The 14863-nt window shown below is 43.6% G+C and overlaps 1 protein-coding gene across 5 annotated transcripts in view; it reads right to left on the bottom strand.

The window, feature by feature from the left end:
• AHCYL2 (adenosylhomocysteinase like 2) overlaps positions 1-7865 on the bottom strand; it is a 167894-nt gene extending 160029 nt beyond the window's left edge. For all 5 annotated transcript variants that reach the window (XR_006889724.1, XM_046669301.1, XM_046669304.1 and 2 more), the window contains exon 1: positions 7451-7865. Coding sequence is in view for 4 of the 5 variants with exons in the window: in XM_046669301.1 (XP_046525257.1) it covers positions 7451-7816 (366 nt within the window). In the remaining variant the exon portion in view is untranslated. The remainder of the gene's footprint in view (positions 1-7450) is intronic.
• Positions 7866-14863: the final 6998 nt, after the last annotated feature.

Here is a 14863-nt window from a genome sequence, read left to right as displayed (position 1 = left end):
GAATTACCTTTTGGTGGTTTCTGTTTTTATAATAGACTATAAAGCATATCACTGGTTTAAAAAGAACACATGTGGGGCCAGCCCTGTGGCCAAGTGGCTAAGTTTGCACATTCCACTTCGGCAGCCCAGGGTTTCACCGGTTCAGATCCTGGGCATGGGCCTCCCACGGCTCATCAGGCCATGCTGAGGCAGCGTCCCACACAGCACAGCTAGAAGGACTTGCAACTAGAAAATACAACTAGGTACTGGGGAGCTTTGGGGAGAAGGAGGAAAAGAAAAAGACTGGCAACATAGGTTAGCTCAGGTGTCAATCTTAAAAAATATACATATATGTGAGATTAGAAATAAATAGAGATGGTATGAAATAGTCATTTGCAGTGAGTGGTAAAGTGAACTTACTAGAGAAATGTATAACATTGCTAGGCAATGATGATTACACATACGAGGCTATGGTTATGAATTTATAGTGACTTCAATCTGCCTGGTTTTCTGATTTTCTCTAGCAACTCTCTGCTCCAACAATGCAAGCAACTAAGAAGGCAGATGGTTGGGTTCAACCAGTACATCACTCAGAGTTCCACAAACAGCAGAAGTCAACTCTGGCTGAATTAACAGAAAAAGAATTTACAGAAAGGATATGAGGTAGCTTTCAGAGCAGAGAACCTGCTTCAGGGCTACACAGCTAAAAAACACCACCCAAAATCATACACAGAAGAGGCCTGGCAGATGTCATGATTACAAATGCCAAGCAGGAGATGCTGCAGCTTGGGTTGCACCATTATGTTCTGGATACAGGGGCCACACTAACAGCACCCCCAATGTTGCCTCTGTTACTTGATCTTGCTGCCTGAGGCTGACGCAGCATAGGGATGTGCTGATAAGGGAGGGACAAGTTGTAGAGAACACGGTGAAAAGATTTTGGGGGATTGGATCAGCTGAGAAGATGAAGAGAGTAGTAAAAGAATGAGTATTAGGAAGATAATGGATGACTGGACATCACATAGAGACCGAGGTAAACAGCGATATGAGGTATGGTGGTTTAGTCTTCCCCTCCAAAAGGGTGCACAGAGCGGCCTTAGCAGCAGCCTACATGCAGTAGCTTAAGCAGATTTCACATGGGATTTTGGTCAGAAAAGTAGGGGGTTGGCAGTGTGGCAAGGCCTCCCACTGTTGCTATTGGCAGTGTTTCATCTCACTAATCCCAAAGGCATCACAGGTTGGCAAAGCCACAAGCAAATTAATTATCCTCTTTGAGCTTATATTTTCTCATCTGTGAAAAAAGATAATTTTCATCTGATAAAGTTATGATTAAATGAGATGAGAGAGAGAGAGATGCCTAGCAGACAGTAGGTATTCAGTAAACGGTAGCCATAACTGAAGAGTTATAACTGAAGTCAAGAGAAGAGTTTCCAAGAAAAGGTAGTCAACGGTATCAGATCCTTTAGAGTGATCAAAAGGGTTCACAATAGAGCATTGCAGAAGATAAGTTTGCAGGGAAGATGAAGCCAGTTTTAGTCTCAGGTTAACTTTCAATGTCAGCTTTGCAGTATTCAGAAGGGCTTTAAGGAAAAGCCTGATATATAGTCAGAAACTCCACCAGTAGCTCTAAAACCTGTGTACCCTTCCTTAACATAAGTACTGAGCTAAGAAGAACCAGGTGCCCCAAACAGACACATTTCTACGGCTAGACCCTTGAAGAAAAGAATAGGAAATTACAAGCTATTAATGCAGCGTCCAAGGGGGAAAATGGCTAATTGAATTGTTGTAGAATATAGTTGGAGAAGAGGGAGACTGAAAATCATATACATGATATGTCTTAAGTCATTTAATCAAAAATAGTTTTAGACTTAGAACTGTTACAGAAGAAATTTCAATCCACCGCTTTCTCCTCTGCTCAGCTTTCACTGAATCTCAGGCCATAGGTCATTTAGACTATAAAAAGCTCCTACAGTGGGCCAGCCCCACTGCCGAATGGTTAAGTCTGCAGGCTTGCTTCGGCAGCATGGGGTTTCGCCAGTTCGGATCCTGGGCGCAGACATGGCACGGCTCATCAGGCCATGCTGAGGCGGTGTCCCACATAGCACAACCAGAAGGACTTACAACTAGAATATACAACTATATATTGGGGGGCTTTGGGGAGAATAAGGGAAAAAAAAAAGAAGAAAGAAAAAAGCTCCTACAAATTCTACAGAAACCTGATCAAATTTACTAAACTCTTATTGGGTAAATGGAATTTCAGCTCCTCTAATTGTGCCTATCACCTGAACGTGATGGCACAGCAGAGGGCCAGGGCAACTACCAGGACTATTCTCCCATTCACCTCAGTTGTACCTCTCTGAAGTATTTAAGCAAGAACTACCATGAAAGAAACTACGTATTTTTAATAAACTCAACTTGACAACAGTCTGAATAAAGATTCCAAAAATCTCTCCTTTGTTTTTCTTTCATTGTAGGGGAGAGGATCACTTTCAAGGAAATGATATAATAAACTCACTCTCTCTTTTTCATGAACTATCCATTTCTTGAATTAACTGGACACTAAGGACCTAAGTAGTCTTCCTTAAGACGTAAAATACACAATTGCAACTTCAGCACTGAGCAACCCCCTAAAAAAACACTTAATGTTCAATCTCTCCCAGGTCCAAGGAGAACAGAATTCACAAATTATGCTAATATAGGGGCCAGTAGAGGAAGTAAAGTAAAGTAAAGTAGAGGAAGATGGGCACAGATGTTAGCTCAGGGCCAGTCTTCCTCAGCAAAAAGAGGAGGATTGGCAGATGTTAGCTCAGGGCTAATCTTCCTCAAAAGAAATAAATAAAGTTAAACCTTTGAAAACAAAATAAAACAAAACAAATTATGCTAACATAAAATAAGGGCTGCTTTCTCAGAAAATTCATAAATATTTGGTAAATGTATGGTTAGACATTAAATAAGTTCAATAAATAAAAAGAAACTACCTGTTAGTGAGATAAAAACATCCACAAAAAATAAACAGATTAACTAAGATTTAAAAGGTTCAATCTGAGCTTTGAACAGAGAAATACTTCAACTGAAAAGAAACAAGAGTTTGAGCTTTGGAGTCCAACACATTTGAGTTCTGTTAGCTCCATCACATTGCTAAATGTATAACCTTGAGACAAATTCCTTAATCTCTTCAACCCTCAGCTTCCTCAATAAAACAAGGATAACACTACCTATCCCTGAGAGTTCTTAAAAGGACTAAATAAAATAGTATATATAAGGCTCTAATACAATGCCTGGTACACAGCAGGAATGCATAACAGTATGCTGCCCCCTCTAATTTTCAAAAAGTTTAATTCTCTAATTGATTCATAGAGATAGTGGGACTTAAAAAACAGGGAAAACTTGTTAGTTGGACAGGAAGGAGGAGCATATTCCTCAGGCACTCCAGATTTATTTATAACTTTGAAAATAAGAATAAATTTCTCAGATTATCAGTAAATTACTAATGTGAAAAAGCATCATAGATCTTGAAATGCTTTTCTATACAGTCATGCACCACATAACAACATTTTGGTCAATGATGGACTGCATATACAACCATGGTTCTGTAAGATTAGTATCATATAGTCTAGATGTGTAGTAGGCTATACCATCTAGGCTTGTGTAAGTACACTTTACGATGTTCACACAACCATGAAATCGCCTAACAACACATTTCTCAGAATATATCCTTGTCGTTAAGCAATGTCCAACTGTATATAAGATATTCTTCTCCTCTTTTTTACAATTTTACAAAGAATTTTACAATTCTTTGAGGTTCTACATTTGTACAATTTTTTTCCATCCTCCTCTTAAAGCCCTGACTCAGACCCTCCTTACTTTGGTTTGGGGATGACCAACGCGTTACTCCAGACAGACATACCTTAGAGTTCACTGAATATTCTGAAAGACTTCTGGGAGAAAGCCAGAATCCAGCAACTAAGAAGTTAGAAAGAATTGGTGTGGCATAATGAAAAGAATATGGTCTATGGGAACAGGCAAAGGTTTAAGACAGAGGTTTAAGTCCTACTTCTGCGACTTTCTAGATGTATAACCTTGGCCAAGGCACTTTACCTCTCTGGACCTCATTTCCTTATCTATAACATGGAGATAATGCCACCTATACTGGTGTGGTGTTGTCAGGATTAGAAAAATGCCTAAAACAATTCCTGGCATATAAAAGGCCAATTAATGGTAACTGTTATTAGGGTCAATCTGCCAATTGCCTTTCTGAACATAGTACAGGGCTGTACTTTGCTAACTGGCAAAAATGAGTCATACTGCTCCCACATTCCCATGCCTATACCCAAAAGGTTCCATTTGAGTAATCTATAATTAAACAAATCAAGAGCTTAGGAATTCAGGGCAAGAAAGCACTAACATGGCTCAACTCATTCTCTGCTGACAGCAACAAAGCCAGTGCAAGGTTAATACGTGTGCCAAGAAAAAATAAAGAATCTGCTTGAACATAGTCATTATTGATACTGACGTAAGCACAAAGTAGTTGCGGTTCTTGGGCTCGCAGCCTTATTTTCAGAAAGTTTTAACTTCTCTGAAATAAATCCTCTCCTGCCTTGTTTTCCCTGCTGTGCTATGACATTCCTATTAACCTGTATTTTCAAGAATTCAGGGAAGAAATCCTCTCAACTATTACTCCTGCATTCACTGTGGAACTTATCTTCTCATTTCACAAATCACTTCTTACAGAGATTTTTGGTTTGTTGGGTTCACTTGATGTGAGCTTATGAAGAAAGATGCTATATACAAATATATCATAGCCATGATGACAAGATCTAGTCCCCAGAGCACCACAAGTTACAAAGATAAGATGTGACTGAATAACCTGCACACCATATGTTCATTCTTACTAACTACTGTACTTGGGAATTCCGACTTTCGTAAAAAGTTTATTTCCCTTCTGTGGCTGAGCAAAGTAAGAAAACTAAGGAAGCTGATGACAGATACATAAATGCATTAAGGGAAACCATCAGTGGAAATGTGACTTAAGATAAAAAAGCTTGTGTGTGACAGTTACAAAACAAAAGCAACAGTCAACAATTACACAGCCAAAGGCAGGTATTTCAAATCCCTAGTACCCCCCGCCCCCACACACACACTGGAAAAAAAGCAAAAGGGAGTCAAGGTCAGAATGATTATTTAAATAAACAATCTAAGAATCAAGAAAGGCTCAACAAACAAAAATATCACATTGCAGTCCCTTGGTGAGGTGACTTTCAACTTGGGGAAAAAGGGCAGTCTCACGCACTTATTATAATTTAGCCAATTCAATATCAAGAAAGTAAAAGACTCTGTCCCCAGAAAGTAGCTTGGCAATGCCTTTAGTTGTGTCATACAGCTGCATCCTTGCCCAGAGCTTCACTTGCTTAACTTTCAGCAGAGAAGTTGTTTTTTCGGTTGCAATTAACATTGTAAGGCAAGCTTAGCCCTGTCTTCCATAGCCTTGAGGCTGCTGAGTAAATCTAGAATCATAGAACTTACATTTTGATGCAGGAAAAACAGGAAGGAGGTGGTTCAACAACAAGGAAAATAATCAAGAAGTACATGTAGAATTAAGAAAAACAGACTGATACACTGGCCTGTGGTTTTCTAACTTCTTTATATAGAATTTATTGAATTGTATGTACCTTTCAGAGAAGGTCATCGTGGCATCCACTTAAGCTATGATGGGAGGAGAAATAAAATAAAATCAATTCTTAATAATAATAGCTATCCTTTTTTAAGCTCTTACTTATATGTGCCAAGTTCAATGCTAAAGCTCTCTACAAATATTTCTAATCCTCAATGGTATTGCCATCCTCATTTTATAGAAGAGGAAACTTAGAGTCAGAGAATTTGGAAATTACCCAAAAGCTAGTTAGTGAGGGTACTAGGATTCAAATCCAGGTCTGCCTGACTGTAAATCTCATGTTCTAAAAGTAATTTGTTAAACATTCTTGCCCTCAAGAAATCTAATCAAATTACAGATTTTATACAAAAAGACCCTTAGTCACAGGGAAAAGATCTGGCCAAAGTTATACAGCAACTCAACTAGTCAGAAATATGTTTCAGATTTCCAGACTCATATCCAGGTACTACCAGCACTGATGCCTGTCCTGCCTCTCTTTCCTCCTATAATTCCCCCCAAAGGAGTTTCATATTGCAAATGACAAGAACACTGTTCTTTTGCATCATTAAGAAAATTCTTTCAGTCTTGCCTCCGACATCGTTTGTTTATCACCTATATTTGGGTAATTAGAATGAAAGGGTTATCTGTTTCAGACCTTAATCATGAGACTATTACAAACAAAAGTTAGGCTGGTTCCAATCCAGCCGAGTTCTACAGCAAAACCCATATAGACTTTACACCACTTTATTGCTGTTCTGAGAACGCAATTAAAAATCATTCGCAACAATAAACATAAATCACTGTGTTCGGAACATGTTGTGCCTTGGAAATTAGAGCCATCATCTCTTTTTATACGACCCACATCTCAGTCTTTTCCAGTATTTGCCTGTTTTTTCTGTGCTGATTCAGCTTTATGAGAAGAGAGACACCCCAGGGAGAGCCACTGTAAGAGTAACATGAGAGTATCACACATCCAGGCACTCTTACTCCTTGGTGTTCTGAGGTTACTGCCTCTTCAAAACTATGTCTGAAAGAAGGTGACAGCTGAGACAGAAAGCCCCACTAGGCTCGCCTTTCCTAAAAGTAGAAGCATTTTTTCCTAACACTTTGAGATCATAGTAAAGGAACCAATAGAACAATCATTCTCTTCATACACAGTCTAACAATCCTGGTGACCAACTATTGAGCAGAGAGGACAAACCCCAGAGAAAAGAGTAAAGAGAATCTCTCCATCACCCTTCTACATTCAGAGAAGATGCCAGGATACTGCAGTACGTGGAATGATGAGCACAGCATCAGTACTGCTCGGTGGAAGCGAGTGGCCACAGAAAGGCAGAAAGTCATCATCTGCACAGAAACCAGACAACTGAGAATTCCAATGCGAGGGAACTACTGCTTACTCGTTCTCCAAATAGAAAAGATCTGTCCCCGCTTTTTGCTGGGGGAACTCTCACAAGCAGTAAGGTTTTTCTAAGCCATCGGGGTGTTCTCCCCGGATAGTCTGAAAAACAACACACGAGAGTATGTCGGGGGCGTAGGGAGTAGTATTAGGTGCCTCTCCTCCTCCTGCCTATTCCAAGTAGTAGGGGAGAGCGCTCCCTCCACGCTATCCACAGCGAAGTACTGGAGGGCCACCCGGACACTGCGCTCCCCAGCACTGGGGCCGGGTGGGGGCATCTCTCGGAGACCGGGTGTGAGGGGAGAACGGGTCTCTCTGCTCCCACGATCGGAAGGGAGGGCGTGGAGGGTGGTGCCGCCGAGCCGAGAGGATCTGCCGTCCCCCTCCCTCCCTCTCCGCGAGAGGCAGCCTGGCCCCAGTACCTTCTTGACTGTGCGCGGCGCCTCGGTGACGGTGCCGTCGGGGCTGACCAGGGCCTCGCCGCCGTCGCGGTGCCGCTGGTGCTGGTGATGAGGGTCGCTGCGCTTCATGGCCGACGCCTGAGGCACTTTCCCGGCGGCAGGGCTGAGAGCGGCGGCGGCGGGCCCCGAGCCCGGGCCAGGGGCCGGGGGCCGCTCGCCAGCGGGAGCTGGAGCCTCAGGGTCCCCGCCGCCCGCCGCGGGGGCCATGGCGCTCACGGCCGCCGTGCTCAGTGCCAGCTGCGGCTGCGCCTCGGAGGGGCTCAGGTCCTTCAGCTCCACCTCAGGCACCTTCGCGGCAGCCGCTGCTGACACGACCTGCACCGACATCACCGCCTCCACTGCAACCGCCGGCTCCGGCTCCGGCTCCAGCTCCTGCTCGGCCCCGCCTCCCGCCTCCCTTCCCCTTCCCTCCCCCATTCCCCCACTCCTCCCCTCCATCGCCTCCGCTCCCACCCCCTTCCTCCGCCTGCCCGCCCGCCAGCCAGCCCCGGCCTCTCCCGGCCCCACTCCGCCCCGCCCCAACCCTACCCTGTCCGGCTCGGCTCGCGCGCGAGGCGCCACGGAACCTGTAGTGCGCTTGCTCCGCGCCGCACGCGGCGAGGAGACACTGGGACCTCAGCCCCCGACCTACACTGCGCGCTGCCGGGGGCGGGACCCGCGATGCCTCCTGGGAAATGTAGTCCTAGGGGAGAAGAGAAGGGGCTCTAGGGCCCGCGACTAACGGAAAGGAAAGGAGAGAGAATGGGTGACACGACGAAGGGGATGAGGAAGACAAGTCTCCAGAGGAATTGTGGCTTCCGGAGAGGGGACGCCAGAAACCCTAGGGTTAGGAAGGTCGGGGAGGAATGACTCTCTACGCTGACAGCGTGAATTTCCTCCATGTGTGCGCTTCTGCGATCATGTGAGCCGGCGTTTAAAGGAAAAGCGCCTGCGTCACGTGAGGAGAGCGCCGGCCTCGGGCTTAAAGTGGCTTATTTTTTTTGCTTCTGTGGAGTCGGGACCGTAACACCTTTCTCAACTGTAATGGCTTTGGTTTTAGAAGGAATAAAATACGGCCTTGCCTGCTGTGGCGATTTCCGGCATATTCTGGGTTTGAAAGATTAAAATAAATCTAAAAAAGAAGTAGGTATCGCTAGGTCTAAATTTCAAGGCTAAGGAATTACACGTTGCCTTAAGCGAGGCCAAATCTTTTGACCTATTAATTCTAGTAGAGAAATAATATGAAATTCAGATAAATATATCAGCAGAAAGGAATATTAACTAAAATATGAATAGTGATTTCCTTAAGTGATGGGATTTGGGGTGATTTTTTAACTTACTTTGTACTTTTCTGTATTACTTTCAATTTTTACATTTATTTTAGAAAGTGTAAGTCCGAAGACACGTATGGCAGTTTTATTTTTCATGACAAAAAGGCATTTGAAACTAATGTCCAACAGTAGGAGAATGGGTACAGCCTTTAAAATTAATTTTGCCAGGGGCTAGCCCCGTGGCCGAGTGGTTAAGTTCGCGCGTTCCGCTGCAGGCGGCCCAGTGCTTCGTTGGTTCGAATCCTGGGCGCGGACATGGCGCTGCTCATCAGACCACGCTGAGGCAGCGTCCCACATGCCACAACTAGAAGAACCCACAACGAAGAATATACAACTATGTACTGGGGGGCTTTGGGGAGAAAATGGAAAAAATAAAAAATCTTTAAAAAAAAAAATTAATTTTGCCAAGAACTTTTCTTAATGATAAAGGGAAATAAATGCTTATGATAAAAATAGCAAGCTAAAAACAGGAGACCAAATTGCACGTTCCATAAGATTTTATGCGAAAAATACATTAAAATGCAGTCCACTCTAGGGGACAGATTGTTAGGTAGGTTATTTCTTCTCTATTCTCAGAGAAACTGAGACAAAGGGGATCTTAACAGTTTATGGTTGTTCAGAGAGTAAGAGATAGCCCTGACAACCCTGGAAGGCCACTGGACATCTAGTCTTTGGAGTAACTGTTTTTTCTCCGGCAAGGAGAGAGAGAATTCACCTGCCTTGGTGTCCTCCTTCCTTGTGCCACTGCTACCTTGGAAATCTGTTCATTTGTGGAGTTGTCCTACCCTGCGTGGAGTCTTGTATCCTGGTCTTCAAATTTGTGCCTAACAGTGTGTGTTGTAAAGCATCTGAGCACTGCCATTTCCACAAAGCTGGCAAGTCTGCCAGACACAAGGGTTTCTTAAGTTTTCTCTTCACACACTGGCTTTCAGAATTTCCTTCCTGTTATAAAGAACCAGCCCAGAGCTTCATCCTCCAGCTGTCGGAGCAGAGATTAGCAGCTCTATAACTGATTTCTTTCTTCCCCCTAATGCACAAGGGAGCTGCTGTACAGCCACCTGGCATGTGTCGGAGCTCATAGGCAGCAGCTGCCTACCTGGGCTGCCACTAGAATTGATGACTGAGGGGATGAATTAATTCTTCAGTGGGCTGTAGTTACAAAACTTAAGGAGTTGGAGCACTGGAAAGAAGCTGATATTCATTCTTTAGTTATCCAGGCACTATGCCCTGGTTTGGGCCAAACACCAAGGCACTCTCCTCACCCATTCTCAACTCCATCCTACGCACCTGCGGCTTCTGCCATCTTTTTTACTGAGGAACACCAGGCACAGTTGAAGATGGAAATACCATACTGGAAACAAGATGATTAAGCACAAGTTTATGAACTACTTAGATTATGAAATATTTAGTTTATGAAATAATTTAGAGGTTTTCTTCCCTCACTCAGCTCATTCAGCTTCCGGACCCTGGCAGACAGGAATGTGTCTTCCATGTAGGAGACTGGAAGAACTTCTGGGGTCTCTGCCTAACCCGAGAGAGAGAACTTGAAGATACTAACATTGAGTTCCCCAAGGAAATAGACCAGCAAGATCACCCTTGGTGAAGACTACTCTCATGATCACAGAGTTTCTGGAGAACCGTTTAGTGCCACATTCTTAAGTAGGAGCATATAGACAAGTCACCAGATATATGAAGAAAACATTTAATATGAAAGACAGAGACTAACATAAGCAAGCAGAAAAAAACAAATAACTTGGAGGAAGCAGAGGCTATGCATCAAGATGAAATTGAGACCAAAAAAAAATCATTAATGTCCTCAGAGACTTAATATATTATATTTGTGAAAGAACATGCTGTTTCAAGAAGTGAACATTCAGAAAACAAAATGAGACCTTTAAAATGAAAGCATGCTAGCAGAAAATTTTTAAAACTCAAAAAGAGAAAGAAATTTAAAATAGGAAAAATGCATTTTATCTTTGCTCAGATTGTTGAAGAATGGTGGCTTGTTTCATGGTTTATATTTGTGTCTAATGCACGTTTTAACATGATAGATGCAACGCACTGTGTAACTGCAGTTTTCTGGAAAAGTCAGTCTTTTAGGAATTGTTTTTTATATCTTCAGTAAGTTTTCTTTTTAATTAAAAGAAAAATAGATGGAGCTGGCCCAGTGGTACAGCTCTTAAGTTCGCGTGCTCTGCTTTGGTGGCCCAGGGTTTGCTAGTTCGGATCCTAGGTACGGGTATACCCACCACTTATCAAACCACACTGTGGCAGGCATCCTACATATAAAGTAGAGGAAGATGGGCACAGATGTTAGCTCAGCACCAATCTTCCTCAGTAAAAAGAGGAGGATTGGCAGCAAATGTTAGCTCAGGACTAATCTTCCTCAAAAAAAAAGAAAAAGAAGAAAACAGAAAAGAAAATTAATTAAAGGGCCAACCCAGGAAGTCCGGCATCTGAATAATAGGAGTGCCAGAAAAAGGTAACCAAAACATGGGGAGATGGGGCCAGCCTGGTGGCACAGCATTTAAGTTCGCATGTTCCACTTCTTGGTGGCCCAGGGTTCACCGGTTCGGATCCCAGGTGTGGGCATGACACCACTTGGCAAAAGCCATGCTGTGGTAGGTGTCCCACGTATAAAGTAGAGGAAGATAGGCATGGATGTTAGCTCAGGGCCAGTCTTCCTCAGCAAAAAGAGGAGGATTGGCAGCAGTTAGCTCAGGGCTAATCTCCTCAAAAAAAAAAAAAAAAAAAAAAAAGTGGGGAGAGGGGATTAATCAAAGAAATAGTTCAAAAATTCCCCCAAACTGAAAGATGAGAATTTCCAGAATGAGTCCAGCCCAATGGATGAAAATGGACCTACATTAATATACATCATTGTAAAATTTCAAAATTCTGGGGACAAAGAGACAATCCTTCAAATGTCTGGAATGGGTCAAGGAACAACATTTTTACAAAAGCTCAAGAGTCAGAAAGACATTGAACTTCTTAACCAGTTCTGGAAGCTAGACGATAGTGCCTTCAAATACTGCAGACCCTCTGTCTGCCTTCTCCGAAGAATAAACCGACACCCAAGATTGGGAAGGACAGTCACCTGCCCATGGAGAGTTAGGTAGGGGATCAGGGACCCATCCTCTTGCTTTCATTTCTGTCTTCTGAAGTACCTGCTGCCTTTAATCCAGAGCCTTTTAGGGGTGCTGCAGTATAAGTTTCCCTACTGACGGCCAAGACTTGAGCTTTTTCAGGTGCTAAATTACCACCCATGGTTTGCTTTCCAGCTTTCAAAATTGTTACTCTTGGCTCCTCCCCACTCCACCTCTTTTTTTCCTCCTTGTAGGCAAAGAATGAAAAAGAGCTAAAACTTACTCTTCTGTATTGGGAAATCAAATGATAACAACTGAAATGAATACTCAAGAGATAGCATTATTGTGTTACTCAGACATATGGAAGTAAATATCATAAGGGTCATCTAAAATAAAGGGATTGGCTCCCAGGAACAAGAAATGATGGGGTATATGGTGAGAGTAGGGTATCGAGACAGCTGTTTGAATCAACAAGACCTATGGAACTTTTTGACTTTTCAAATTGTATCATGTATAACTTAGATGAAACTAAAAACTTTAAAAGCAGACAAAAGAATACATAGTTTATGGATGCATAGCTTCATATATAAAAGTATAATAATGGACTAGAAGAAAACCCACTAAACTCAAACAGTTTTCTGTCAAGGAAGAGGAAAGTGGGAGGAAAAATGGGACAGGGGTGTTGGTCAACTGGGACATTAGCTAAATCTTTTTTTTTTTTTTTGAGGAAGATTAGCCCTGAGCTAACTACTGCCAATCCTCCTCTTTTTGCTGAGGAAGACTGGCCCTGAGCTAACATCCATGCCCATCTTCCTCTACTTTATATGTGGGATGCCTACCACAGCATGGCTTTTGCCAAGCGGTGCCATGTCCACGCCCAGGATCCGAACTGGTGAACCCCGGGCCGCCGAAACGGAACGTGTGAACTTAACCACTATGCCACCGGGCCGGCCCTTAGCTAAATCTATTTTTTAAAAAATAGGCTGAAAGCAAATATGATAAAATGATAACTGTTATTTCTGAGGATGGGGAATATGGGTGTTTATTAGGTTGTTCTTTGTGTTTTTCTATATCTTTTTAGTTTCTTAGTTTTAAAAAATAAAGACAAAACTCAAGTCGGCAGAGAAAGGATTCGGGCAATCGACAGACTGCTTAAAAGAAGTTGGAACCACCAGGGGCAGGCCTCCCAACCTGGAAAGATGGACGGCTGAGTTTGAGAGCGGTAAAGGAGGCCCAGTGGAGCAGCTGAGGGCAGACTGCCAAAATGATGAACACACGGAGAGCTCTATTCTCGGAGCAGCAGCCAGGCCACAGAGAGTCCCAAACCAAGCTCCTCTTGGACCCTGAGGTGTTTCTTCCCGGGATCTAACTCAGGAGCTTTGGTAGGAAAGTGGCCACTACGGCTCAGTCATGAGATCTGGTGCTCCTATAAAAATACTGCAGGCTTTCTTGGTTGTGGGCATGTCCGTGGCCCTGGACCTTCAGCTGCCACCTGATGGCTGCATTCACAAAAGGTGGGTCACAGTGCCCTCTAGTGGTCACAGAGTCTGTCAGCCTCTACAGCCAGACAGAAAGACAACACTTCTCAGCTTTTTAAAAGCCCGGATTGAACTCCCCCTACATCCCATTCCCCATCCTTTATATCAAGTATTCCCACTAAAGAAAGAAGAGATGGAGGGAATGTCCATGGATATGAAAAGAAGAAAGAAAACCTTTAACATTTTCCCTTATTTTAGAAAAGGTCATTAGACAACACTGATAATTTTATTATTTTGAATACTATTGTTGATAAAGGTTAAAACAGCGATACTGCTGCTGAGAGAAGCAGTGATGGCAAGAATGAGCGAGGGAAGCAAGCAAAAGGAGCTACGGGGCAGCCAGGAGGAAGACAATCTGGGACACCTGGGTAGGAGGAAATCAAAGGTCAGAACCAAGAGTGGAAAGGGACTTTGGAGTCAGGAAGACGCTGGGCCCAGTGTCCATCACTGACTAGCTATGAGGTTGTGGGCAAGTCATTTTGCTTCACTAAGCTTGTTTCTAGAAAAAACTAGCTCCTCTAGTCCAACTCTGAGCCAGAAGCCCTGATGGAATCTTAGCATTACCACTTACTGCGTGGCCTTGGGCAAACTATAGAACCTTTCTGTGCCTTGTATCTTGGAGGTGTTAACAGTGCCTCATAGGTCTATTGTGAGATTCAATGAATTATGCACGTGAAGTGCTTGGAAGAGAGCCAGCAAGCATTCAATAACAGTTGGCTATTAATATTATAATACACGTGTAAAGTACCTGGAATACGATCAGACCAGTATGATCAGACCAGTTCCCTTTCCCCTCCCCCTGGAATCTGGCTCTGGGCAAAATGCTTATGTCCCCATAATGGAACCTACTCCCCAAACAAGCCTGGTCAATACTCCACAATATCCTCCGACTCTGTGGGTACCACCCCCTTTCCTCCACAGATCTCCTTTCCACAGGATCCTAGTCCTCGCAACCAGTTCCCAGTCCTCTAGTGACATTTTTTTTGAGGAAGTCGGGCTAACAAGCTTCCCTCAGGGAAGTCTGAATTCCTTGACTGGCCAGGGCAGGAAGCTGTGGATCAGAATGCACCTGGTCCCACTAGCATCCCTTGCAGAAGGCAGCAGGCTCCTAGAGGTGAGGCCCAGGATTGCCACAAGGAGCCATGCTCATCTACACTAGCAGGAGGACACTTGCTTCCAATTGTCACTCCAGGGGCAAGCTGCAAGTTCTTGCTCATTCATCTTATGAGCAGTGCACAGTGAAGCACCTGTGGCCACAGAAGAGTTTTTGTCCATATAGAACCAGTTGGCCAAGAAGGACAGCCAGCACATTAAGCTGACATCTGTCTGTCATGACCTCATTAGAACCAAGCTCTTGGCCTTTCCGAATAGCCTGAGGAGGAAATGGGACAGAAATGAGACCAGGATCAGGTAAACAGTTAGGTTGAGCCCAGGGCCTATGGA

Source organism: Equus quagga, chromosome 8 (genome assembly GCF_021613505.1).
Source record: "Equus quagga isolate Etosha38 chromosome 8, UCLA_HA_Equagga_1.0, whole genome shotgun sequence".
Lineage (NCBI taxonomy): Eukaryota > Metazoa > Chordata > Mammalia > Perissodactyla > Equidae > Equus > Equus quagga.
This window is presented reverse-complemented; position numbering and strand designations above follow the sequence as displayed.